The sequence below is a fragment of the Carlito syrichta genome, unplaced genomic scaffold, assembly GCF_000164805.1.
Source record: "Carlito syrichta isolate Samal-C Ts95f unplaced genomic scaffold, Tarsius_syrichta-2.0.1 Scaffold302587, whole genome shotgun sequence".
Taxonomy (NCBI): Eukaryota; Metazoa; Chordata; class Mammalia; order Primates; family Tarsiidae; genus Carlito; species Carlito syrichta.
Genome location: NW_007246683.1, coordinates 423,528 through 450,675, shown reverse-complemented (window position 1 = coordinate 450,675; position 27,148 = coordinate 423,528). Strand labels below are relative to the sequence as shown.

General features: G+C 37.4%; 1 protein-coding gene across 4 annotated transcripts in view; it reads right to left on the bottom strand.

Moving 5' to 3' along the window:
• Nucleotides 1-27,148, bottom strand: part of LRRC28 (leucine rich repeat containing 28) — a 139,828-nt gene that overhangs the window by 19,261 nt on the left and 93,419 nt on the right. For 2 of the 4 annotated variants that reach the window (XM_021711800.1, XM_021711798.1), the window contains 3 exons: nucleotides 14,888-14,990; nucleotides 2,217-2,392; nucleotides 400-559 (listed from right to left, as the gene is read on the bottom strand). In XM_021711800.1, coding sequence (XP_021567475.1) covers nucleotides 400-559; nucleotides 2,217-2,392; nucleotides 14,888-14,990 — 439 coding nt within the window. The remainder of the gene's footprint in view (nucleotides 1-399; nucleotides 560-2,216; nucleotides 2,393-14,887; nucleotides 14,991-27,148) is intronic. The other 2 variants (XM_021711799.1, XM_008056974.2) reach the window with 1 other exon arrangement.

Genomic DNA, 27,148 nt, shown 5'->3' with positions numbered 1-27,148 from the left:
TGTAGAACTCAATCACATGCTTTTGGTTAGCAATACCAATTAAATAGAAGGGCTGGGCTCGTCCTATTATACAACACATTTTTTTCTTGCATCCCTTATTGACTAAAGACTATTGTGAATAGAGAAATAGCAGGAAATCACTCCCACAAAACTGAGTTACTCTGAATAATATATACAATAAAACTGTTCTGTATGTGACCGAAAAAATTAACGAATAAAGGGAAGTCTGTGGTTTTCTTGTGAAAATGCATATTGTTTCACTTAGTTGTGTCATAGGAAGCATACTATGACCCTTTACAGCTGCTGCCAAAGCACTGCTTTCATGCATGGCTTCCCCAATCCCTGACACTGCATCCCTCTCCTGGGCGTAAGCCCTGGTGCCCACTTAGGTGTGATTACCCCTGGTGCAGCCCTGCCATTGGCGTCTCTCTCAAGGGAAAGAGCTTGGGATATACGATGGTAAACATGGGCTCACTACACCGGTGACAGTGCCCCAGGGGGCAATGCAGCAGCTCCAGGAGACTTCTGGGTAATGAGATTGGAGACAGAAAGTTCAAATCTGGAACACAAGAGAAAACCATGCACATGAGTAAAAAAATCAGATTTCCTTAGACTAGGTTTCTTACAATATTTCTCTTTGTTATCAAATACGTTCAGTTAGCTAAAAGTACTTCATGTTGGAAATTCTGTTATCTGCTAGGCATTGAATAAAAATCTGACATCATTTGGAAATGAAAGATGTTTTTTACATTTTTGATACTAAAAGAAAACATAAATTCACTCTTTGAAGAGCAACCAGAAGCTGTCTGAGGTATAGGCAGGGAAAGAATAAGATCAAATGTTTTTTAGGAACAAAGATCAAAAAGGCATCAATTTACCCGGAGAGGATTTTGTAAGCTTTTATAAGAGTCAGAGAATTTTAAAAGGACAGGAACTGAAGACTAAAACTGACTTTTATTAAGTTCTCCCTAAATTTAGGCATTTAGTATCAATCAAGCATCAATCAAGGCTAGATCATATTTATTGAAAAGAATGAAAAGCAGAACATAAAAGGAGATGAAAAATAATGAACCCAAGTTTTTTCTTGTCTCACTCCCATGAGTTATCATTAATAAAAATAGGGAGCTTCCTTCCCAGCTTAGACCAAGCTACACAAAAGAGATGTTTAAAGTGAAACATCCCAGTAGCCCAGGCAATCTTGAGCACAAGTTTACACTGGGTTCCTACTGATGATAAACATCCAGTGGAGAGAGTAATGGCCAAGTTGAGTAGTGAAATCCAAAAAAGTATCGACTCATCTTTGGGAAGGAAATACAAATCATCTTCTTACCTTTTATATCTGCCCAGACTCATCAATAACCACTAAGAACAATGTTATTTACTCATAGGCAAATATTGGTAATTTTCTGTTTAGTTGAAAAAAACAACTTAACTTTGCACTAGCCATTTCTGGAAGGTTAACAGTAGATGTTTTTGTAGAGATTATTATTTTTTTAATTTAAAGGAAAGACAAAAACATTTAGCAGCTTTAAAAAACACTTGAAATGTATTTTTCTTATTAATACTGCCTAGTGCTTTCTTAAAGCATTTCAGACATACACCCACAATACCTACAAAATACACGCATTGCCAAATCCTTTCCAAAATGAGCTGGCGTGCTGTGTAATGCTGCCAAAGGCTCCTGATATTTCTTTTCATTTAGGTAAATACATTTTCTCAGATGTGTGGAGGTGGCAAGGCAAAAACCAGCACTGTGGGAAAAGGGATCCCACTTTGCTTTGTGGATAAGATCTTTCCAAATTTTCACCACTGACAGCCTTTCACTTCAACCAAATACGCATTCCCAAACACCCGTTTCCTTCATGGAGGTCACAGAGTTTAACTTTTAACCTCTGTCCTTTGCAACTAAAGACTATTTTAACAAATGCTTCTCTGTTTCTGTAAGGGGTGCTAAAGGAATTAGTTTAATTTTTATTAATATTTTTACCAAAACTATTTTTCTTGTAAGAAAAATCCCATTGCACAATGATGTAAGTGTACTTAATGCCACTGAATTGTATACTTAATGATGGATAAAATGGTAAGTTGTGCGATAAGTGTATTTTACCACATTAAAAACATTTTTAAGACAAAAACCAAAACAGGCAGCATAAATTCAGGCAGTGAATTTTTATGTTCACTGAATGAGAAACAGAAAAAAGGAAGGTTCCAGTTACCTTTTAGGAAGCTATGGTAGGTGTGATATAGACATCTCATGGCCAGCTCTTGCAGAGGTAGGACATGATCATTCTCCGTCCCTATGGCCTTCACCTCAGCTGGGAGGAAAACAGTTAGCTGCCCTGATGAGAAGGAAAGCAGCTTCACCTCGGAGACTTGGATGGGAGCACCACAGCTGCAGAAAGACACACATCACAGTAGCACTAGCAATAAGGAAAAGAACATGGGTGCCAATGAAATGTGTTAATCAAAATATACATTTGAAAATTTATGACATTGCCGAACTGCCAGAATTCTTTTCAAAGTGAACAGATGCTCTCCTGGGTTCCTTAATAAAATTTGGCTCAGACACCTAAACTCATCAGTTGGAACTTAGTCTAAAACATTGCTGAGGACCCATTATTTCCAGCAAGGACAAACTTTAAAGGAATTTTCCTTCTTAGGATCTATACAGATTTTAAATGGCGAAAGATAATTTTATTGGATCCTTCCATAAACTTGTGGGGAAACTTTTCTTGGCATGTTGAATAAGCCAAGTCATGCCCTATTCCCTAGAGCCACTCATCCAGAAGGCAGAGATGTCTGTGTTCCTTCAGTTGCAGGGTGGCCAGAACTCAGGAGTCTAATTCCATTCTACTTGTTTGAGACCACTGGGTAACCTAAATGCCTCAATACTTTTCTTCCTTAACAACAAACAGGTGCCAACAAATCTTGGCTCTCCAAACACAACATGAGATAATATCACGGACCTCGACCAGAAACAGGCAATGAAGCATAGGGCACAGGACTGGAAGGCAGAAGCTCTTGAATACTTTGTGAAAAGTTCCTTCATTTGTTCATTCTTTTTCTCCATCAGAAAACACTTCCAGAGTATCTACTATGTACCAATCAGTGAAACTACTTAGATTTAAAAAACGAAGATGACCCCCTTCCTTTGGTGGAATAAGTATAATACAGTTGTTCTAATGTTGAGGCAGAGAAGGAATGATTGACTCTGTGCAGGAAATTTGGGAAGATTTTAGATAAGTTAGTGTGTGGCTTAGCACACAACCGATTTCACCAGCAAGAAATGAAGAAATCTATGTTTCAGCATTCTAAGTAGAGGGAACAGCAGCATGCGCAGCAGCAGTATAGAAGCCTGAAAGAATATGGTGAGGTCTATGGTTTCAAGGCAGCTGGAAAAAGGGATACAGGATATGAAAAGGTGGGAGGAGACCGCCTATTAGCTGAAGTAAGATGGTTTTAATTCACAGGGAATGTTAGACGGATTTTACAAAACTATCTGGCCACAATATGGCGAAAAGGGAGAGACTGGTAGCAAAGAGGTAAAGAAAACCCAAACACAGAAGGAAACAGGAATGGGGAAGTCATTAGGGTCCTGAAAGTGAGAACTTGAGATAAGTAGAAGAGGTATAGGATAGTTATTGTGAGTAAGAGGCCAGTGGCTTTCTCTGCAAGTTCCTAAAGCAAGTAATTCATTCTTTCAGACTACTGATAATCTGTGGGTTTGATCTGTTTTAAATAGAAATGTCATTAAATTTCACAAGCAGGAAAGTGAGTCATATGTGATGTGGGCTGGACAAATTTCACTTCTTTTTCATACAGAGCTATTTTTTATTGATTTGATCATAGGAGTTCTGGTTTTTACCCAGGAATTCTTTTGTTTTTAAAGTTATTAAAACAATCTAATATTGTAAATTTAAATTATAAAAATAATAAATGTTCATTGTTACAAGCCGAACAATCTAGAAAATGAAGAAGAGTGAACAATTTCCTCTAAGTTTCCCTTGTCAAACCCTCTTTCCACCTTCCACAAAGTAATTATGCCTGTCAGTTCACTGTTTATCATTCTACTCTTTTCTCTATGATCAGGTAAGTATAGACAGATAGGTCCTCCCTCTCCCCTTGTTTTTTTTCCAACAAATAGCATAACATAATTCTGTAATGTGCTTTTGCTCATGTAATCCTTCAGGTTAATCAAGATAAAGTTAGAAGGTTCTTTTTAATAGCTACATAATGTTCTTTATGATGAATTAATTACACTTTATTAACCTATTCACTTTGTTTATCCTGGTCACTATGTTTACCCCGGCTTTTTACAAGTTTTCCTTCTTAATGCACAAACAACATCATAATAAATCTTACATACATTCCTACACAGAGATTTTTAAAAAAATTTCCAAACTGAGATCGCTGGCCATGAAAACTGAAAAATTTAAATGCCTGAGAACTTTCCAAAAAGATTGTTAAGAAAGCATCCATTTCACCACATCATCATCAGAACTGGATGTTAACAGTCATTTTAGACTTTTGATAATCTGATTGCTGAAAATCGTCTTCTTGGTTACTAAAGAATTTTATCACTTTTTGCTATGTTTATTGGCCATTTGCATTTCCTCTTCTGTGAACTTTCCATTCACATCCTTTGCCTAATTTTCTACTGAATGAAAAAATCAATGTGTAGAAACCTTCATTTTGGCAGTAACAATCCTTTGTCATATGTACTGAGGTATTTATTTCCAAAAATATATATATATTTTTAACTTCGCAAATAGTGCCTTTTCCCATTCAGTAGTCATTCTTTTCTGATGTAATATTTATCCACTAATTTCCTTCATGGCATCTCCATTTTCTGATTTCCTTAAGAGGGTTACCCTAATGTGAAGACTGAGCACATATGGGAAGGACCCAAAAAACTCTGGAATTTATTTATAAAAAATTGTGTACTTTTTCTTCGTGTTTAAATTTGTCACCTAAGTACACCAACCAAGACCCTTTTTCCACTGCTCAAAACAGTTTTTGAACTCATCAATTTTGATGCCTCTGAGTGCTTCTCCTGTTTTTTTGTTTCACCTCTTCCACATTGATAAAAATGTTTTTCTTTGAGGATTTTTTCATCTGGGGAAACAAAAAAGTTGCTTGGGGGTGAGATCAGGTGAATAGGGAGGATGAGGCATGGGAGGGACATGCCATTTTTTGATCAAAAACTGCTGAACACTCAGCGCAGTGCTCATAAATCACCCATCATGAAATGGGCAAACACGATCAAAGAATTTCCAAAGAAAAAATTCACTGAAGCCAAATGCAGCCTCTCAAAACAACACTAGCCAGCCGGGCGTGGTAGCGCATGCCTGTAATTCCGGCAACTTGGAAGGTTGAGGCGGAAGGATCGCTGGAGCCCAGTAGGTGAGGCTGCGGTGGCCGGGAGCAGCCACTGCACTCCAGAGTGAGACTCCAACTCAAACAAACAAACAAACAAACAAACAAACAACACTAGCTGGTACACTGATGCCAAAGGGTTCCTAGAATACTTACCTAGTAGGGGAAGCCTGCTCTCCAAAAGATAATTCCAGTTTTTTGGAGTCCCCCCTCATATTATCCTTAAGATTTTTCTAGTATGTTTATTGTATTATTTTTACATGCAAATATTTATATATTTGTTTTTCTTCCTACATGAGATGAAATAGGACTCAGCTCTTTTCTTCCAAACGGACAAATAACATCGGTAGCATGATTAAATAAAACTATCACTTATTTCTAAATTGAAATGTTCTCTTTATCATATTAAGTTCCTATGTACTTTGCATTCATTTCTGAAATCTTTGGTCTGTTTCAGTGATGTATTTGTTTACTTCTATGTCAATTCTACATTGGTTTGATTAAAATTGCTTTATTATATTCTATCATCTAATAAGTCTGTCCTAACCTTGCTCAATTTATTTCTTGCAATTCTCAGTTACTATTATATCAGAACTTTATAATCATTTAATCTAGATTTCCCCCAAACCTTCTAGGGATTTGGATTAGAATTAACATTGATTTATTTGTTAATTTGGATAAGACAGCTAATCTGACATTGGGAAACATGGCATCCTTGCTTATATTGTTCAGCTCTTGTTTTATATGAAAATAAAAATTTCATAATTTTCTTTATATAGATTTTTGGACCTTTCTTTTGCAATTTATTACTGAATATTTACAACCGTGATGCAAATGTGAATGGATTTTTTTCCCCTTATTTTTATTTCTAATTAATTATCGAAGGCAAAAAGAAAATGGCTCATCTTTGTATGCTATCTTATATTTAGCCACCTTGCTAAATTATTTTATGAATCTGAAAGTTTGTTTTTGGTAGAATATCTTGGATTTTCTATATAGTCAAGCATACCATCTATAAATAAAGACCTTTTTGGTTCTTTTCCTCCAGTACTTTTAATATCTATTCAATTTTTTCAACTTATTGCCTTAGTCAGAACTTCCATATGATGCTAAGTAATGATGGTGACAGTGGGTCTTCACTCCTGTCTTATTCCTGATTTTAATGGCAACAATGTGACTACATCATAATTTAATATAAAGGTTTCTCTTCTTTTTGATAAATAATTTCTTTTTTATTTATCCTGTATGAAGAATATTTTAGTTAAAAATATATCACAAATGGCTGTAGAATCCATCAAATGTTTTTATTAACATATCAGTACAATGATGTTTACTTTTCTTTAATAAATTATATTTACAGCTATTTTAGACTTTAAGATATCTAAAACATTATTTTAAAATGTTCACAGTCATATAAAAAAGTGTATGAATCACAACTGTATAGCTCAGTGAACCTTCACAAGATGAACACATTAACCACCACCCAGGCCAGGAAAAAGAACCTTAGGAGGCTGCTCTGGGTCCTGCTACTAAGCAAAATCCATACTCCACAGGGAACCTGCATTCCAAATTCTAACACTGTTGTTTGGTTTGGTCTTTTTTGAATAGCATTAAGTATTCTGTGGCTGGTTCCTTTTGTCAACGTTGGATTTCTGAAACTCATCCATGTTGCTGCGTGTACTGTAGTTTATTTGCTTTCATTGCTGTGTAGTGGAGCCCTTATGAATCACGCCTTTGTAAAAATTCTGTATTTTATTTGGTACGTATGAGCATACATTTCTGACAGGAACATACACAAAATTGGAAATGGGCTTATTATAGTGAGGAGAGTCAGACGATAAAATGTAATACACAAGAGAAAGGGGAATGAGAACTGTATTATTCTAGATAGCATAACCAAAGAAAGGTTTTGAGGAGGTGATGTTTGAGCAGAGACCTGACTGAAGAGAAGAGGAGATTCAGGAAAAAAGAACACAGTCACGGCCTAGTAGGCACTATAAGTTGAGAATGAGTAAGAGTTCAGGAAGTCCAAAGTGGTTAGAGTTTGCAGGACAGAGAACCTCAGAGGAGAGGCACAGAGAAAGAACTCTAGGGATCTGCAGAGGGTCCTCCTTGAGCATCCAGATGAGGACTCACATGCACATGCATATGAGGCATATGAGGAAACTACCTGAAGCTGGAGAAAGAACCACCTGAAAGGATTACAGGGACCAGTGCCCAGAGCTCACACATAGTGGAGAACTGGCCTGTTCTCACCAGTCAGTCTCAACTCTCATAGCCTGAGGGGCAATGAGGAGAGGAACAGAGGGTGCTATTTCAGGCATGGGGAGTAATTAGTTCTAGGCTGAGCACCATTCCATTCCCACCTAACAAATCCCAAAAGCCAGACCCAAACAGATTGAACTGTTTCCAATTAACTGTGTCCCAGAACATAAATTAAGACAGTTATATGAATACAAAAATATCCAGCACTCAACATGGTAAAATTCACATGTAGCATCCTATAAAAAAGTATCACACTTGGCAATAAGCAGGAAAGTATGACCTATAATGAGGAGAAAAATCATACAATTGAAACCAGCCAAGAACTGATATAAATGTTAGTACTGACAGAAAAGGTCATTATAGCAATAATTATAACTTACTACTGCATAGAAGAGCAACATGCTACACACATAGCTCCCACGTAAAGAAACTAGAACTAAAAGAGCCAATCAAAGGAACAACTGGATGGTCATATGTGAAGAAGTTCAATTATAACTATACCAAACACAAAAATGAACTCAAGATGGATCACAGGCCTAAATGTAAACCTAAACTCATACAATTTCTAGGAGAAAATCTCTGTGACCTTGAGCTACACTAAAAGCAAAAACCATGAAGAAAAAAATTGATAAACTGAACTTCACTAAAATCAAAAACATTTGTTCTATGAAAGGCCCTGTCATGGAAATGAAAAGACAAGCCATGGACTGGGAGGAAATATTTGTAAAGCATGTATATGATAAAGAAGTTGTATTCAGATTCTAAAAAGAACTTTCAAAATTTAATATGAAGAACATAAATAACCCAATTTAAAAAAATGAGAAAAATACTTAAACAAATACAATACCAAAGCAGACATATGGATGGCAACATGGAAACAAATTCATTCTTAATCACTAGGGAAATGCGATTTAAAAGCATAATGAAATACCACTACAAATCAATTAGAATGAATAAAACGTAAAACACTGACCATTCCAAGTACTGGCAAAGATATGGAAGAACTGAAAATTTCATATTGCCAGTGAGATTGTAAAATCATACAGTTACTTTCAGGAAGTTTGGCAGTTGCTTAAAAATATTAAACACAAACCTGCCATATGATATAGCTACTCCACTTACTGTATTTTCTTATTGTTTTTCATCCAAGGAAATGAATGCACAGGTCCATTAAAGAATATTTACATATGTTCATAAAAGCTTTCTCTGCAATAAAACTCACAACTAGAACCAAAACTAGTGTCCATTACAAAGCAAATGGAGACAATCTGTGGTACAGTCATGTAATGAAATACCATTTAGCAATAAAAAAATAAACTATTGATACATGTTACACTGTGGATAAAAAAATAAACTATTGATACACGTTACACTGAGGAAAAGGACGCATATTAAAAAGTATATATTTTTGACTTCATTCATATAAAACTCTAGAAAATGAAAACTAATCTACAGTGACAATACAGATGAGGAGTTGCCTAGAGATGGGAAGAGGGGCAAGAGGGAAGGATTACCAAAAGGCACAAGGAAACTCTTAGGGTAATGGATATATATATTATCTTAATTTTCGTGATGATTTTAGAGGTGTATACATATGTCAAAACTGATCAAACTGTATACTTTAAACACGTGAAATTTGTTGTACTGTATGTCAATTATATATCAGTGAAACTCTTTTGAAAATGCTAGGAAAACCAAAGCAAAATAAGTAGAAAGTAAGCTGAGAGGTTTTAAAAAGTAAGAGATGAAATTGATGAAAAGGAAACAGAGTAGAAAGGATGAATATAACTAAAAACCAGTTATTTGAAATAATACTAAAAAATGCTCCTAGCATGTCCTAATTAAAGAAATAAGGGAGAAACTAAAAATACACAACATTAGAACAAAAAAGGACTAACACCACAGATATAAAAGAGATTAAAAGATTTATAAAGGAAGTTCCACTTACTTGTGATAGCAAACGATGTTAACAGTAACCAGCTAAGGACAATATAAAAAGCTGGATAACATATCTGCTTTGTTGTCTCAGAGAGCATTCTGGAAAAAATCATGGAGCCAAGATCCAGGAAAAGACAGAAACTTAAAGGATAAATTGGCATTTGGGAGTTGCTGCTTTGCTAAGGGTGTTTGTCAATTACCGAAAAGACTGTTTGGAAGCTGAACAGTATTTGACAGCCTAATGGAGCTAGAAGAACAATACTGGTGTCTAGAGTCCACGAAAGAAGGTGGAAGACTGATAAATCCCTGTCTCCACCTCCACAAGGGGGATTTATCACCCTTGGAGTAAAGGCCATCTCAGGGACTAAAGCCTAACTTTGAAAGATCTCAATCTGTGAAAATGGATTAGTAATAACCAGCAACTGCAAACTCTCAGCAAACTGCCAGAAGGTTATTTTATCAGTTAGGGGCTAGCCAAGAGATAGAAACCACACCAGTAATTTGAACAGGGAAAATTGTAAAAAGTGTTAAACAGTAAAAAAGGCTGTTAAGTACTAAAAGGGGTATAGAAGTAACAGCAGTAAAAAGCAGCTATTCCCACTAGAATTTAAGGAGTGTGAAAAGGAAGTTACTCAGAAACTTGGAAACTTTTGGGAGCTCGTGTAGGTCCTTAAGTTTTAGGACCAAGAAGTATGTTAGAGAAGGCATTATAAATATTTGTGTGTGGTTATCCAACAGGATGGCCACATTTAAGGAAACATTTAGGAAAATAATGGTCATCTGTCAAATGAATTTTTCTCTTTTTTGTGTCAACTTGGCAAGACCACAGTGTCCAGATATTTGGTCAAACACCAGTCTAGATGACAATGTGAAGGCATTCTTTTTTTGGATAAGATTAACATTTAAGTCGGTAAACTTTGAGTGAAGCAGATTGCCCTCCATAATGTGAGTGGGCTTCATCCAATCAGTTGAAGACTTTAAGAGCTATGACTATGGTTCTATAAGGAAAAGAAAATTCCAGCTCTAGACTGCCTTTGGACTTAAGCTGAACATCAAGTCTTCTCTGGTTCTCTAACTTGCAGACCTGCCCTGCAGATTTGGGACTTACCAATCCCCACAATCATGTGAGCTGAACCCTGACTAATGTACATGGTGAAATAATATTACCCATTTCCAAACTTTATAAGCACACTGTAGTATCAGAACTCTGGGCAAAAACACAAAACAATGAAAATGCAGCATGAAAAGAAAGTCATTTGTGAGTATTTACTTTACATTGTTATTGCCTTAAAAGCTGCTGCTTCTTAACCCAATTATGGATGAAAGCTACATGAACATTGCCCAATCATTTAACAGGATAGATAACAAAAGCTTAGCAAATAAAAATCTAATTTTTTTCTAATGCTTTCCTCATCTCCAATAATTAAAAAAAGTAGATTTCTGATTAAACAACTGAAAAGGTTCTCACATTAAAAAATGAAAAAATAAGTGGATCCTTATGTTATATAAAGTCTAATTTCCCTTTAACAATTTTTTTTAACAGAGGTTTCTATTTTTCACTACTGGATGTAAGAATCTCATTAAATTGATTTTAAGCTACATTTATTAAATGACTTCTGTATTTTATGACACTGGGAAAGGAGTTGCAGCTATGTAGAAAGCAGGAGGCAAAGGAAGAATTCATACAAGTTAAGAACATTTCAGCTATTCCATGGCCAACCACTGTGAGCTGAATCAGAAACTAAATATCAAAGATCTAGTTGAAAAGCTCAAACGTACATTTAGTCATGATCCTAGACAAAGAAGAGGGAGGCCGAGGACAACACACAGAGGTTTTAAGTATAGACAATGAAGCGGACAATAACTCTGCCGCCACCTTGCTTTATGACCTCAATTTACTTAATATCTCTGAACTTCCGTTTCTTCATTTCTAAAATGAGAATACTAATACAAAGGTTGCTGGGAGAATTTTGCACAATAATGCAGATAAATCAATAAGCATACTGCCTTGTACACAGCAAACGTTAAGCAATGTTTACAGCTATGCTTTTTTTATTATTATCAATTGTTACAAACGCAGACTAGGGTAATGATATTCCAGGGAAAGGGAATAACATGAACAGAGATTCAGCTCTGTGACTGCACAGGGTGCATGGTTAATCCAATAGTTCCCATTGGTTAGAGTGTTGGGTACTTGGAAGAGAACGGGAAGTGGGAGAGAAGGCTGGAAAGGTATCTGCCTTGAAAGGCAAGTGTCACTCATTTGCAAAAGAGTAATAATGAAGTGAACTATTAGTAAGGAGGGATGGAAGGTCCAAGATATGCTTCAGTTCACAATGAAGTGAAATAATTCTCAGCTGGCAATTACTGAGCTGCCATTCAACATTTAACCCCAAAGAAGCTACACGAATAGTGACATCATCTGGCCACTGAGATATGTGCCATATACATGTTCCAAACATGTCTATAATTTAGTAAGGTAATTAATAGTATTTCTCACTTATTATTTCACCTAAAATGTGTTAAAAGTAAAGACTTGATTTAAATTCCCCTACCAAAGCACCCAAATAACTACCTTTTATCCACCAGAAAGTATATTATGCCATCTACATGCCCACTATAGATGTACCTTACTCTTAAGCAAAAAAGTTTTTTTCAGGTTAAAGTAAGAAGAAAAGGAAAGGGGAGAAGTGGATATGGAGATGGAGTGAAATGATGCCATCTAGAGTGAATAAACTTGGCCTTTTGGATCATGGTCCATCTGTAAGCAGAACTGCTTAGACCCCCCCCAATACTACTAATTTAGAAAACTGGCTGTTTGATAGTATCCTATTGATAACAATTTTATTTATTTCTTTATTACTACTAACAAAAGAAGACCTTAATAGTAATAAAAATGTAGAGATTCAGCTAATAATTTATATATCTTTCCCTACTATTTTTTTCAAAGATTTGGAGTTCTCATAAATTTCCTTACCACTGCTACCAGATACCAAGTTAAAGATTAAAAAACACCTTTCTACACAGCACATGCAGAACTTTCTGGCAGTCAATATCATCTATCTAAACATCAAAGTAGAAGGCTCTATCTTAAAGAAAAGTTATATCTTAACTGTGGTAGACTAAGGTCACATTTCAGTGAGTCTCTGAAGGTTTTGGTGTGGGAAAGGGTGCCTTCAAATTCTGACTGGGGACAGTTTACTCACCATTGGAAGAATGAGGCTATATTAGAGATTCTTTAAGAACTCATTAGAATTAATGACTACGTAGCATCACAGCTATGACAATCAGCAGTAGAAAAATCACTAGTAATAATTTACAGTGATTTTAGCAGTAGTAAAAACACCTATTCTTTCTGCTTCACAGAAGTTTATGGAATACAGAATACATCTCTCAGCTTGGATTTCATCATCCTATATAGGCACAGAACTCATCTAGGGCTGCTCCAAGGAAACACTTGTATACTTTTTCCTAAGGGAAGGACATTACACCTAGGATTGCCCTCTCTGGAGCAATCACAGCTCACTGCCCATCCTCTGGAGCCATGATGTGATAACAGGGAATGGCTGTCCTCTATGTATAAGCTCATTGTCATGCCCTCTTCTTATAGTATGGGCCAGGTTATGCAGGATGTTGCAGATAGAGGGAGAGAATCAAACACGCTGGTTAGGTAGACTCAAAGGTATTTGGCTGTTGTAGTGGGGAAAGTAAGGCCAGTTAAAAGCAGGTCCTGGTAGTCAAGTGCTTTTGTCTTAATCCCAGACCACTCTGGGAAATACTGGTTCTGTGCCAGCACTGCAGGAGAAGATGAAGCTATCTTTCTAAAAGCCTGACTGAGAAGAAAGATAGCTGCTCTGAAAATAAAAGCCCATTAACAGAAATATCTGTTTTCATGATTTATTTTGAGGGACCAAAATGTCAAGTTCTAAATATTTCCAGCTGGTAGAACCCTAGATACTACGGCTGTTACTGTAGTAAAATTGTCACTGCAATGGAGTTCAGAGAAAGCAAACCTTTTAAATCAATGCTGATTCCTCCACTTTGTATGACTGATATAGCTGTGCTTATGCTATGTATGGCAATGTATATGTATATCAAATCACCACATGTACACTTTATTTATTTTTATATTTTGAGTCAGGATCTCACTCTGTCACCTAGGCTGAAGTGCAGTGGCACAATTATGGCTCACCACAGCCTCAAACTCCTGGGCTCAGGTTATCCTTCTGCGTCAGCCTCCTGAGTAGCTGGGACTATAGGTGCATGCCACCATGCCTGGCTAATTTTTTGTGGAAACAAGGTCTTGTTATATTGCCCAGGCTGGTCTCTAACTCCTAAACTCAAGCAATCCTCCTGCCTCGGCCTCCCAAAGTACTGAAATTACAGGCATGAACCACTGTGCCCAGCAGCTTTATTTTTTTTATTTTTTGAGTTGGAGTCTCACTCTGTCACCCAGACTGGAGTGTAGTGGCCGGTCTCGGCCACTGCAGCCTCGACCTGCTGGGTTCTGGCGATCCTTCCGCCTCAGTCTTCCAAGTAGCTGGAATTACAGGCGCACGCTACCACGCCTGGCTAATTTTTTGATTTATTGTAGAGATGAGGTCTCGCCAAGTTGCCCAGGTGGGTCTCGAACCCACCTGGGCAATCTACTCACCTCAGCCTCCCGAAGTGCGGGATTACAGGTTGAGCCACGGAGCCCGGCTTAACATGTACACTTTAAATCTATACAATTTCACATGTCAATTAAACCTCAATAATACTGGGGGGACAAACAAAGCTGTTTATTTCCATAGCAAAAAAAAAAAAAAGGTACATATGGATTCATTTTTCTTTAGATCAAAAAATAATAAACAATTTATGAACTAAATCCAATGTACACTATTCTAAATTGCTTGCCCAATGTTTTCTTTCTTTCTTTTTTTTTTTTTTTTTTTTTGAGTTGGAGTCTCACTCTGTCGCCCAGGCTGGAGTACAGTGGCACGCTCCCGGCCACTGCAGACTTGCCCTGCTGGGCTCCGGTGATCTCTCTGCTTGCTACCACACCCAGCTAATTTTTTTTTAATTTATTGTAGAGCCGAGGTCTCGCCAAGTTGCCTGGGTGGGTCTCGAACCCGTGGGCTCAGGCAACCCACTGACCTCGGCCTCCCAAAGTGTTGGGATTACAGGCTGAGCCGCCAAGCCCGACCATCCAATGTTCTTAATTCCTAAGGATACTTGATTTAGCAAATTAAGGCTAAAGGCAAAACTGAACAGAATTATCAAAAGTAGTACATCTATCTTTGAGTTCAAAATGGGAAATCAGCCTTACCCACTGCATCCAATGACTTTATTGTACAGATAAGATGGCAATCCTTTCAGGTGAATGTTGTTATCCACATAGACATACTGTAGTTCTCGAGATCTACCTAAATCTGGAATAGAAAGAAAAGTGCTGTAATTCCTGTAAGGTGGCACCATTACAATGTGAAATATAAAATTCAATACATAATATTAGAAATACTCAAAAATTCATATTCTGTTGGTTTAATTCTGAGTGTGAAATAATGTCAGCTACAATATTAGATTCCGCATTAGAAAACATAACTGCAGAAAAATTACTTAACCTAAATCTTGATTTCTTAAATTGTAAAATGAGATTAACTTAGATTAAAATATTATTAAATTTCCTTCCCGCATAAAAATTCTGTGAAAGTTTGCCATGGGTCATTTAATTTCACTTTTCTCCATAAAAAATGTTATACAAGGTAAGTGAATGGTTCAAGCTTAGTTCTTCTGCCTTTTGACAGTTTCTTTGCTTGCAAACTTTTATCAGGTTGCTAAACCTTCTCCTAGGTCCAGCTATGGTCTTTCTTCAAAATCCAGTTTTAGTTAAAAAAAACCCGGCTAAGTCAGTTTAGCAAGAATCCCACACTCAGGACATCTGATTGGATTTCTCCTCCTCCACCATACCCCAGGTGATATCTGGTCACCCTGGCCTATCTTCAGCAAGAATTCTGTTAGCTTAGGCAGAATCCCCTCTTACTCCTGATATTCCCTTAGTAACTTTCCATCTACCATCCCTCATCCTACACCTTGACTATAAATTCCCACTTGCTCACACTGTATTTGGCACAATCTTCTCTTCCCCACTGCAAGACCCTGGGCATGCACGGTAATGGTCTCAGATAGTCTTCCTTACCATGCTTTAACAAGTGTCACTGAATAGTCTTTTCTTTAATACCCTATACTGAGATTTCCTTTGTCTCACTTCCCTTGGGCAGAAAGATAGGAGGTGAGTGAGAGAGTCCTAGGGATCAGGCCCTTGCTGGGCTAGAAGCCAGACAGACTTGGGAATAATCAGAACTGCCCTGTGGCTGCAGGATGCGGGAGACTTGAAACAGAACCCAAATCCTATCCCCTGGTGAGTTGTGAAGGTGGGGTGGACACAACCTGTGGGCCAGTGAGCAGGGGCTAGAATGGGTATGTATTTGGAATGAAAAGAGGCAAGAAAGGGGCCCCAAAAGAAGGGTGTACAACAGGAACAAGAATGCCAGAAAGGCAGAACTCAGAAATTTCCCACAGGTGGCAGGGCAATGGGGGGAGCAGACTGCAGGAGGATTCAGTGAGAAATAGGCTCAAAGTCCAGAGGGAGACTTCCAGCCAGTACAGGCAGCAGAGACACTTTCAAATGTCCAGGCCATTCCTTTCCATGTACCCAGGAATGTTCCACCAGCTCTCCTTTTTACTCCTAGCAATCACTGAGTAGGGCTACTTTATTGTCACAGAAGACAACAATAGAGTCCTCAGCAGCCTTGCTAACCCTCTGCTCTTAAGCAAGAACACAATTTCCAAAAGGTTTCCTACCGTTCTGCTTGTGAAAACAGGAAATAGGCAGAAGATCTTTTCTTCCTTGTCTTTCTTCAACTTAGGAAAGACAGGCCCAGATAGCTAAATTAGGAGGTTTGCAGATTCATTTACAGTTCAAAAGAAAATCCATTTACCCATTAAGGACCTTTTAGACACTATGCTAGGCCTTGGGGACATAGATATGAAGACAGTACATTAACAGATGTGAACACATGAAAAAGGATCACTGTAACACAATATGATCATTGAGATTAGAGAGGCTGCAGCAAAATCTTAAGGTTCACAGATGGGCTCTGGATACTTTGTCACAGAAAAGGAGAAGGACAGTAATATAACGCTGAGATAAGGAAGATTCCTGTGGGAGAGGGTAGGGGGAGTTGACATCACCTCCTCCTTCTGGCCCAGTTACCAAAAGGAAGCCAAATTTCCCTCTGAAGGGTCATACCAATTTACATTCCCAACAGCAATGTATGACAGCACCAACCTCCCAACAGGAAGAAAAATGCATCATATTCAAAGTTTTTTGCCATTCTTATTGTTGAGACATGGTGTCTCAGAATTGTTATAATTTGCATTTTTCTAATTATGAGTATGAACATTTAAAAAATATGTCTGAGCGAAATTTATATATATTTTTGTGCACTGTCTGTTCTAGTCTTTTTCCTATTTTTCTATCAGTTTTTTTGGTATTTTGTCCATTTTTTTGTTTATTCATTTTATTATTTATTTAAGAGGCAGGGCCTCTCTTCATTGTCCAGGCTGGAGTACTTGGCATAATCATAGTCTACTGCAGCCTCAAATTCCTGGGCTCAAGTGATCCTTCTGTCTCAGTCTCCTGAACAGCTGGGACTACAGGCATGTACCACCATGACTGGCTAATTTTATATATATATATATATATAAATATATATATATATATGCTGCCCAGGCTGGTCTCAAACTCTTAGCCACAAGTGATCCCCCACTTTGGCCTCTCAAAGTGCTGGGATTACAGGAGTGAACTACTACTGCACCTGGCCCTCATTTTTCGAGTCCTTTATATTAGGGACATTAGTCCCATGTCTGTGGTGTATGTTACAAATATTTTCTCCCAGATTGTCAGTTGTTATTTGACTTTACTGATTGTGTATTTTGTCGTGTGAAAAAATTCTGAAGTCATTATGAGTCAATTTATCAATTTTTTAAAAATTGGTTTTGGATTTTGAGTCACAGTTAAAAACAACTTCTTCAGTTACACCCAAGGTTAAAGCAGAATTCACCCATGTTTTCTTCTAGTGTTTATATGATTTCTTTCTTTGTTTTTTTCCCCTAATCTATTCCTAGTCTTTTTGAAATCTATTTTTATATGAGGTATAAAAAGTACAGCTAATACTTTCTCTTTTTCCAAATAGTGATCCAGCTACCTCGGCATCATTTATGAATTCTTTAGTTTATCTTTATTGCAGTACACCAAAAAGAAAAAAAAAATCTCTAAGACTCAAGAGAAAAAAATCATAAAGTACACAGATTCAAGAAGAGAATAACTATGTTATTTAACCAAGCTGTAAACATGTAAAAAATGAAAGCGAGAAAGTCCCAAAGATTCCACAAAAATACTATTTGAGGAAATAAATAAATTCAGTAAAGTTACAGTATACTAAATCTACAAAAATCAGTAGCATGTCTATAAATTTTTAAATGTATAGCGTCCTGCATTTCTAAAACATGAGCTAGCAGAGAAAAAAAATCAAGAAAACAACTTCATTTACAGCAGCATAAAAATATATAAATATCTTTTATCTGGAAATAAATTTAACCAAGGAGGTGAAAATTTAATACACTGAAAACTACAGAACACTGATGAAATAAACTGAAGAAGACACAACTAAATGGAAAGCTATCCAATGTTCATAGATGGGAAGACTTAATATTGTTTACAAGTCCATACTACTCAAAGTAATATACAGATTTAATGCAATCTCTATCAAAATTCCCATGGCATTCTTCACAGAAATAAGAAAAAGAGTCATAAAATTCATAGGGAACCACAATAAATCCTAAATAGAACAAGCAATTATAGAGAAAGTAAAAGCTGGAGGCATTTCATTACTTATTTAAAATTATATGACAAAGCTATAGCACTTAAAACTGTATGGTACAAACATAAAAACAGAAACAGACTAGTGGAGCAGAATAGAGACCAGAAATAAAGATAAACATATATAGTCAACTAATTTTCAACAAGGGTACCAAGAGAACCCAATGGGGAATGAAAAGACTCTTTAAAAAATGGTGCTGGAAAAACTGGATTTCCACACACAAAAGAATGATATCTTATATCAAAAATCAATTCAAGATTGATAAGAAACCTAAATGTAAGACCTAAAACCTTAAAACTCCTAAAAGAGAACATGGGAAAAAAGTTTCTCGACATTGGCCTTGGCAATGATTTTTTTGGATATCACATGAAAAGCTCAGGCTACAAGAACAAAAGTAAATAAAAAGCTAAAAACTAAAGCGTTCTGCATGGCATAGAAAACAATTTAAAAAATGAAATGGCAACCTACGAGCCAGGAAAAAATAATTGCAAACCACATAACTGATAAGAGGTTAATAAGCAAAATTTATAAAGAACTCTAACCACTCAATAGCAAAAAAACAACCTGATTTTAAAAATGGGCGAAGATCCTAAACACTATACAGACATTTTTCCAAAGAAGATATAACAGTAACTAACAGGTATATGAAAAGGTACGCAGCATCACTAATCATAAGGGAAATGCAAATCAAAACCACCATTAGATACCACTTCACACTTGTAAGGATGGACATTGTAAAAAAGACAAGAGATAACACATGTTGGCAAGGGTGTAGAGAGAAAAAGGAATCCTAGTACACTGTTGGTTGGAATGTAGACAAGGATAGCCATTATGTAAAACAGTACGGAGGTTCCTACAGAAATTAAAAACAGGACTGCCTATGACCCAGGAATCCCTCTTCTGGATACATACCCAAAGTAGATACAATCACCACCTTATAAACATATCTGCACCGAAGCCAAGATATGAAAACAGCCTGAATGCCCATCAACAGATTAGTGGATAACGAAAATGTGGTATATATATACAACAAAATATTATTCAGCCTCAAAAAAGGAGATCCTGTCATTTGCCACAACATGAATGGACCTAGAGGACATTCATTATGCTAAGTGAACTAAGCCAGATACAGATAATATCACACGATCTCACTTATATATGAAATTTTTTTTTTTTTTGAGTTGGAGTCTCACTCTGTCACCCAGACTGGAGTGCAGTGGCCGCTTCCGGCCACCGCAGCCTCGACCTGCTGGGCTCCGGCGATCCTTCCGCCTCAGCCTTCCCAGTAGCCGGAATTACAGGTATGCGCTACCACGCCCGGCTGATTTTTTTGATTTATTGTAGAGATGAGGTCTCGCTGCCCAGGCGGGTCTTGAACCCGCGGGCTCAGGCAATCCACTCACCTCAGCCTCCCAAAGGCGCGGGATTACAGGCTGAGCCACTGAGCCTGGCTTGAAATTTTTTTTTTTAAAGCTCAAACATGCAGAGCCAGAGAACGAAGCAGTGGTCATCGTGGTGGGGGATGAAAAGGAGATATAGGCCAAAGGGTACAGAGAGCAGACAGGCAGGATGAACAAGCTGTGCAACATGATGCCTGAAGTTGATCAACTATATTGTATTAGGGATTTGGGGCCAATAAGTGGATTTTAGCTGCTCGTGTCACCAAAAAAGTAACTATGTGAGATAACAGATATGTTCATCTGCATCTCAATGGTAACCACTTTACTATATATATATAAATATATAAAAACTTCAGTGGAAAATGACACTGAACAGAGATCATACAATCTGGAAAGGAAAAATGTGCACCTTGTATACAAGTTTTTATGTATTTTTAAAATGCACAATGATTTTAATAAAAGTTTTTTATGAGTTTGCTTCCATTAAAGTCAGAAAAGTAAACTTATAATAAATTCTGACTTTGGTATAAATAAAATACTTAAACTTAGGATAATGCCAAGTTTTAATACACCTATTTTTAATTTTTGATATTTTTTCCAAGTACTTTAATGCGCTAGAAAAAAAATTAATGTTCTGGGGAAAAAAAATCAGGAGTGCACATTTTTCCTTTCACTTCAGGCTCCAAATATTTCAATATGGCACTGCCAGATCATGTCTTTATTCCAAATTCTGATATTTTGTTTGCCTCAGATTTCTTTGCATTAACTTTAATTTCTAAAAATATTATATTAAAATGTGATTTATCTGAAGCAAATAAAAATAAAAGAGAGGCACTCATCCAGAAGAGGTGTGTTGCTGAAGAATCAGCACACTGTGGGGGATAAGCGGGCCAAGGTGTGTGGTCATACATTTAGGGGCATGTGAGCAGAGCCTCCATCTGTATGTGTGTTAAATGGCCTAACGGTACCTGGTACCTCAACCTCACCAGGCTGTGAGAATCACTGAATGTGAAGGCAAACATGAAATTTAAATCACAATGCAATACATTTTTTAAGCAGCAGGATATAGAATTACCAAAATATCACATACTGCTACTCTAATAAACATGCATAGACCTACCTGCTGGTATAAAAGGCTGTATACATTTATAAAACATAGATGGGGAAAATAGAAATACCAGAATCCACTTCCAATGGAAAAGGACTCAAAGCTTCACTAAGAATTCCTGTTTTAAATTTCTTCACTACTTTTCTGATATGCATTCAAATCCTTAAAAATGTGGTACATATACACAGTGGAATATTATGAAGCCATAAAGAAGGACAAACATATGGACTTTGCAGCAACTTCAATGGATTGAGTCGAACATACTCAGCGATCTATCACAGAAACAAAGAACAGAGTACCATATGTTCTCACTCATAAGCGGACCCTGAACAATTATAATACTATAAGAAAGGATTGGCAGTAGTGGGAAACTGTCAGGGGAGGTGGGGTGGGATTGGCAGTTGAGGGAAACTGCTAGGGGAGGGAGGGGCATACCTCATCAACAAGGGTATCTGCATAATCAACGTTTGTCTACCTAACCCTGAACTGTACACACATCTTTATAATAAAAAAAACCAAATCCTTTAATCAAAAATAGGAATCTGTAGACTTTCAAGGCACATAAAGAAACTTAGAGTTAAAAAAAGATAAAATGAAACTGTTGATAAAATGCAAATGATCTCTGGTCTCAGATTTGCCTTTTGGAGTCCCTAGGGGAAAGAAGGAAATATTTCTTACTTGGGTTTATGCAGCAACAAGGAGTGTAGCATACGAATTAAGGAGTAAGAGCACAGACATGGAGTCAGACAACTCAGGTCTGAATCCTTGCTCTACTCACTAGACATGTGGCCTTAGTTTCCTCATCTGTATAACGGAGAAAAGAATGCTGTTCCTCAAGTTAAGTGAGAATTACTAACACAGTTTAAAAATCACCAAGCAGAATTCTTGGCACGCAGCCTTCTCCAATATTTTGCCACTATTATTCTAAGTATTAGTAAGTGACATACTTGGAAATGTGGCCTACGGTAGAAGGCCAATTAAAAAAAGAATTCTCTTTGGCACACTGCAAATGTTACTAGCACGTTTCTACACTTTAATTGGACAGAAAAGAGCTGGAGGCAACAGCCTCTAGAGACAGTGATTCATTCCCTCAAGCCAAGGACACAAAATGGGACATGACAGAGGAAGCCCTTCTCTCATCTAATACACCGCAAAAGAGCTTGTGCAAATTAAACGAGGTAACATGCAAAGATCACGCTACAAAGTTAAATGGAAGTTGACACTTGCTTCTTCTTAAACAGTTTAGCATTCTTTCCTATGCTAGTTTTATAGGGAAAAATGAGGAGTCAATGATTTTAAAATGCTATTTGGTTCAGATCTTATCTCAGGTTTTCAATATTCTAGAAAATTCAGTTTGTACTTACTGACCACTTTGTCTGGTGAAGGTAATTTTTTATAAATGCCTATATGGTAGGAACAATTTTATGTTAAAACTGAAAGAAAACAAGTAACAGCCATGTTCAAATCTATTATACACTAGCTAGTCTAATGCACATGGATATGAGCATTTAATACAGACACTTAAACTTCCCAAATAACACAATCTGACACGGAATAGGGAAAGGCAATACAAAATTACAGGATGAAGTAGGCTTAGGAGTCTGAACTGAGTCTGAATCCTGGTTCTCCACTTACTAATTGCTTCCTGACTCGAGGAGAAATGAAATGCTCTGAGCCTGTTTCTTGCACTGTAAAATGGGGATAACAGAACCTACTTCACAGACTTGTTATAAAGATTAAACAATGCATATAGTGCCAAGCCTGATTCCTTGAAAAATAATTGGTACTTGATACATCTTAAGTCTTTTACCTCCCTCCTTTGACTATAAAGAGATCACAGAACAGTGCAGCATTACCAAGAGAAGCTGCCCTCTGTTGTTTTAGCTGACACAGCACAGCCTGCTGGTGAGGCTGAGACACCTAAACGCTGGGCAAGGTCACAGGCTGTAAAGGCAGGGCTGTGACAGCCTCATGAAAGTGTGCTCTCCACCAGAAAGCTGTCTGCTGGCAACACCCCAAGCACAATGGAATGGCATTTCTAATCCTAATGAGGGTGAAATATGAGTATGTTCTTCATGAAGAAGCTTTGAGATATTTCTTATATGCTTAAAACAGAAAATCTTCACTCAGTAACTAATTTTGGAAGAGATCACTCATCTACTAAGCGATGAGGTGATTTGTTTTCTTATTTCTATTAATATTAATTCACCAATACCTTTTAATAAATATGCCATGCAATAACATTTTTAAAGCTCTTGTGCAAAAATGCTAAGCATGTAAAATTTATAAAGCAAGGAAGTTGTCCCTCTGCATAGATGCTACAGTCATAAAGAACTTTTTTTTTTTTTTTTTTGAGTTGGAGTCTCACTCTGTCGCCCAGACTGGAGTGCAGTGGTCGCTCCCGGCCACCGCAGCCTCAACCTGCTGGGCTCCGGCGATCCTTCCGCCTCAGCCTTCTGAGTAGCCGGAATTACAGGCATGCGCTACCATGCCCAGCTGACTTTTTGATTTATTGTAGAGATGAGGTCTCGCTGCCCAGGCGGGTCTCGAACCCATGGGCTCAGGCAATCCACTCACCTCAGCCTCCCAAAGGCGCGGGATTACAGGCTGAGCCATCGAGCCCGGCTAAGAACTTTTTCATGTGGCTTTTTAAACTGTTATATTCTGTATCTAAAATAGTTCCCTTTTTTCTTCCAGAATCACAGATCAAAGTTTGCTATTTAGAAATTAGCAAAAGCTAGGAGTCCTAAAGAAACTCCAATTTTTTTTGTTTTGTTTCATTTTTTTTCAACCTCAAGGCTCTGGCATATGCAGTCCACATGCCTAAAGATGGAACAAAAAGCTCCTGTGTGTCTAGGCTGTTGCTCTTTCACCCATACTGTAAAAGCAAGCAAGGAGTGAAGTGCAGGTCAGAATGGAACAGGATCTGTATTTACTACACACTGACTGCTGGGAAACTCATTTATTTTACCAAAGAGTGAATGATGTATTCTCTTCAACAAAATGATAAGACAAAATAAACCACAACATCAAAGTAATTGACCAAAAGAGGTTGTTTGGAATGCTCTGTCAATGTTAAACCAATTATCATAGTTCAATAAGTCAGAAATATTATTACTCATAATTACAACATTCTAATAACTATAAAATGTAGGATTCTTCACAATAAAGAATTTTGTAATTTACAGTGTATTCCAAAGAAATTTTAAAAACGAATTTAAATGGCCTACATGATGCCTTTTACAAAAGGAACCCTTAAACCACTTTTTCAGAATAATGAATTTTCTTTAAGAGCTAGCTTCTTTAAATACACACACAGATGCTGTTAAATCTTTTACACAGTCATAGTCTTTATGATATATTCAACTCTTACAAAATAAGACTTCACAGTGAATTATAATTTAATAAGAGGCTTTATATACAGTAGATCAACTGTTGAAGTAAATAGATCTTAAAGAATGTGAGCGACTGAAGGCTTCCTTGGTTGTTGGTTTAAATATTCATGCTTCAGAGTCTCTCTTTCTGTGGCACAGTTCAGGGACAGGAATGACAAGCATGGGCTAAGCACTGTGCTAGACGTCTGGGGTACAAACATGAAGGCACACAGTCCCTCCTCTCTCTTAGTCTAGTGAAAGAGCAAAAACAGTTCATATTAACTGTGTACCTATGTATTACTCATGAGTAATACATGTTTTCAATGAATCTTATTTAATTCTCACAACCGTGCTACAAAGAAGTTGTTAATATTACCCTATTACTGAGACTGAGACAGACTAAAGAACCTTCCTAAAACCAAGACTACGAAGCTATTAAATGTTAGAGCTGGGACTTAAAGGCACGCCTGCCTATTTCACTCTGATGTGATTTAGACAGCCTTCTCCAACACATCATTTCCATACTAGCAGGGCATACCCACCGAAGGCAGGCAGTGTACCACCTAGCGGGATGCATGCAGGCTGAGGGGTCAAGATTGCTAGTGCTGTGCCCCAGATTTCCAGGCATGATGGTGGAGCTGGGTCTAGAAAGAGACACTACCAAGGAGACAAGTGATTAACAAGGTCTCTCTTTGCTTCCTTCAAAAGATCAGAAAACTAGTGGGCTAGTTCTGACTTACAGATTCGGTGCAGAAATACCAAGAATTTCTTCAGAGAAGATCCTAGCGAAGGAGACTTTATGCTTTCCCAATATGGATTCAGGAAATTCAACAGCACCATGGCAACCAGTGTGAATAGTGGGATGCCTTCACTCTGCATTGTTCCTTGAACTACTGCTCACTTGGACTTGCGTCTGGTTTTTTGTTCTGTTTTGAACTTCTGAAAGTTATGACTGATGGAAACTCTAGATTCTTGCTTTAAAGTCAACACACATCTTCCAGACTTTACTAGTACTGCACATTCTTGTCACTATTTAAGAAGTTATAAATTCTAGAACAAAAATAACAAAAAATTTTGCTGGTAAACACATTGCTTGTGGTTCTAGCCCTCATACAACTTATTTTTCTAAACTTCACATCTGTACCTTCAGAATGGGCAGCAGGTATTTTATTTAATTGGTATTTGGGAGAACAGGGCTTACTTTCTTCATATTAATAACTCCCCCTTGCAAATAGTATTCTCAAACTTAGAGAAGAATATACATGTATTCATTTAAAGCTCACCTAATCTTGGTGCACTTTTCTCTTCAACCATTATCATAGTAAGTCAACGTCTGGTCCATGCTGCAGAAGTCATATTAAATAATCCTGTTAACTCCCTAAGAAAATCTAAGGCAATTAAAGAAACATAAAATACTGTCATAAGAGAATGGAAAAGACTCCAATGAATAAGCAGCACAAGGATAAGTAAGAGTTTTTGTTACAAATACTTGCAAAAAGATACAGCTTTTTAAAAAAGGAGCACTAAACATGCATTTTCTTTCTTTTCTTTTTTTTGGGGAGTGTTGAAGTCTCTCTCTCTGTCACCCAGGTTGGAGTGCAATGGCATGCTCATGGCCACTGCAGCCTCAACCTGTTGGGTGCAGGCGATCCTTCCACCTAAGCCTAAGTAAGCTGGAACCACGGGCGCATGCCAACACACCTGGCTACTTTTTTTGACTTATTGTAGAGATGAAGTCTTGCCAAATTGCCCAGGCTAGCCTTGAACCCGTGGGCTCAGGCAATCCTTTTGCCTCTGCCTCCTAAAGCACTGAGGTTACAGGCCACCGTGACCGGCTTGAACTTTCCATTTTCTAGAAAAAACATGCTTTCCAGAGTTATAAGTTGACTCCTAAGACAGGATCTGTCTGGATTTCAGTTAATAGACTGAAATCTATTCCAATTCTAAATCTATTCTAATTCTCCTGCATTTCTTTTTCTTTTTTTTAAAAATACAGATGTGGGGTACAATTCAGGGTTAGGTATACAAACGTTGATTATGCAGGTAGCTGTGTTGATGAGGTGTGCCCCTCCCTCCCCAGCAGCTTCCCTCAACTGCCAGACCCACCTCCCTCCCTTGACAGTTTCCCACTACTGCCAATTCTTTTCTTATAGTATTATAATTGTTCAAGGTCTGCTTATGAGTGAGAACATATGGTATTCTGTTCTTTGTTTCTGTGATAGTTCACTGAGTATGATCGACTCTAAATCCATACAAGTTGCTGTGAAGTCCATATGTTTGTCCTTCTTTATGGCTGCATAATATTCCATCGTGTATATGTGCCACATTTTAAAAATCCAGTCCAGCTTTGATGAGCAGCATGGTTGGTTCCATGTTTTTGATATTGTGACTAGAGCTGCAATACGTGTGCTGGTACCTTTTCTGTAGAATGATTTGAATTCCTCCGGGTATATTCCCAATAGGGGGATTGCTGGGTCATATGGAAGGTCAATTTCCAGTTCTTTCAGAAATTGCCACACTGTCTTCCTAAGCGGTTGCACTAGTTTGCATTCCCACCAGCAGTGTAGGAGCATTCCTTTTTCTCCACATCCTTGCCAGCATCTGTTGTTTGTTTTATTAATGATGACTGTTCTTACTGGAATTAGATGGTATCTCAATGTGGTTCTGATTTGCATTTCTCTGATGATGAGTGAGGCTGAGCAGTTTTTCATGTGTCTGTTGGCTGCCCGTATATCTTCTTTTGAAAAGTGTCTATTCATGTCT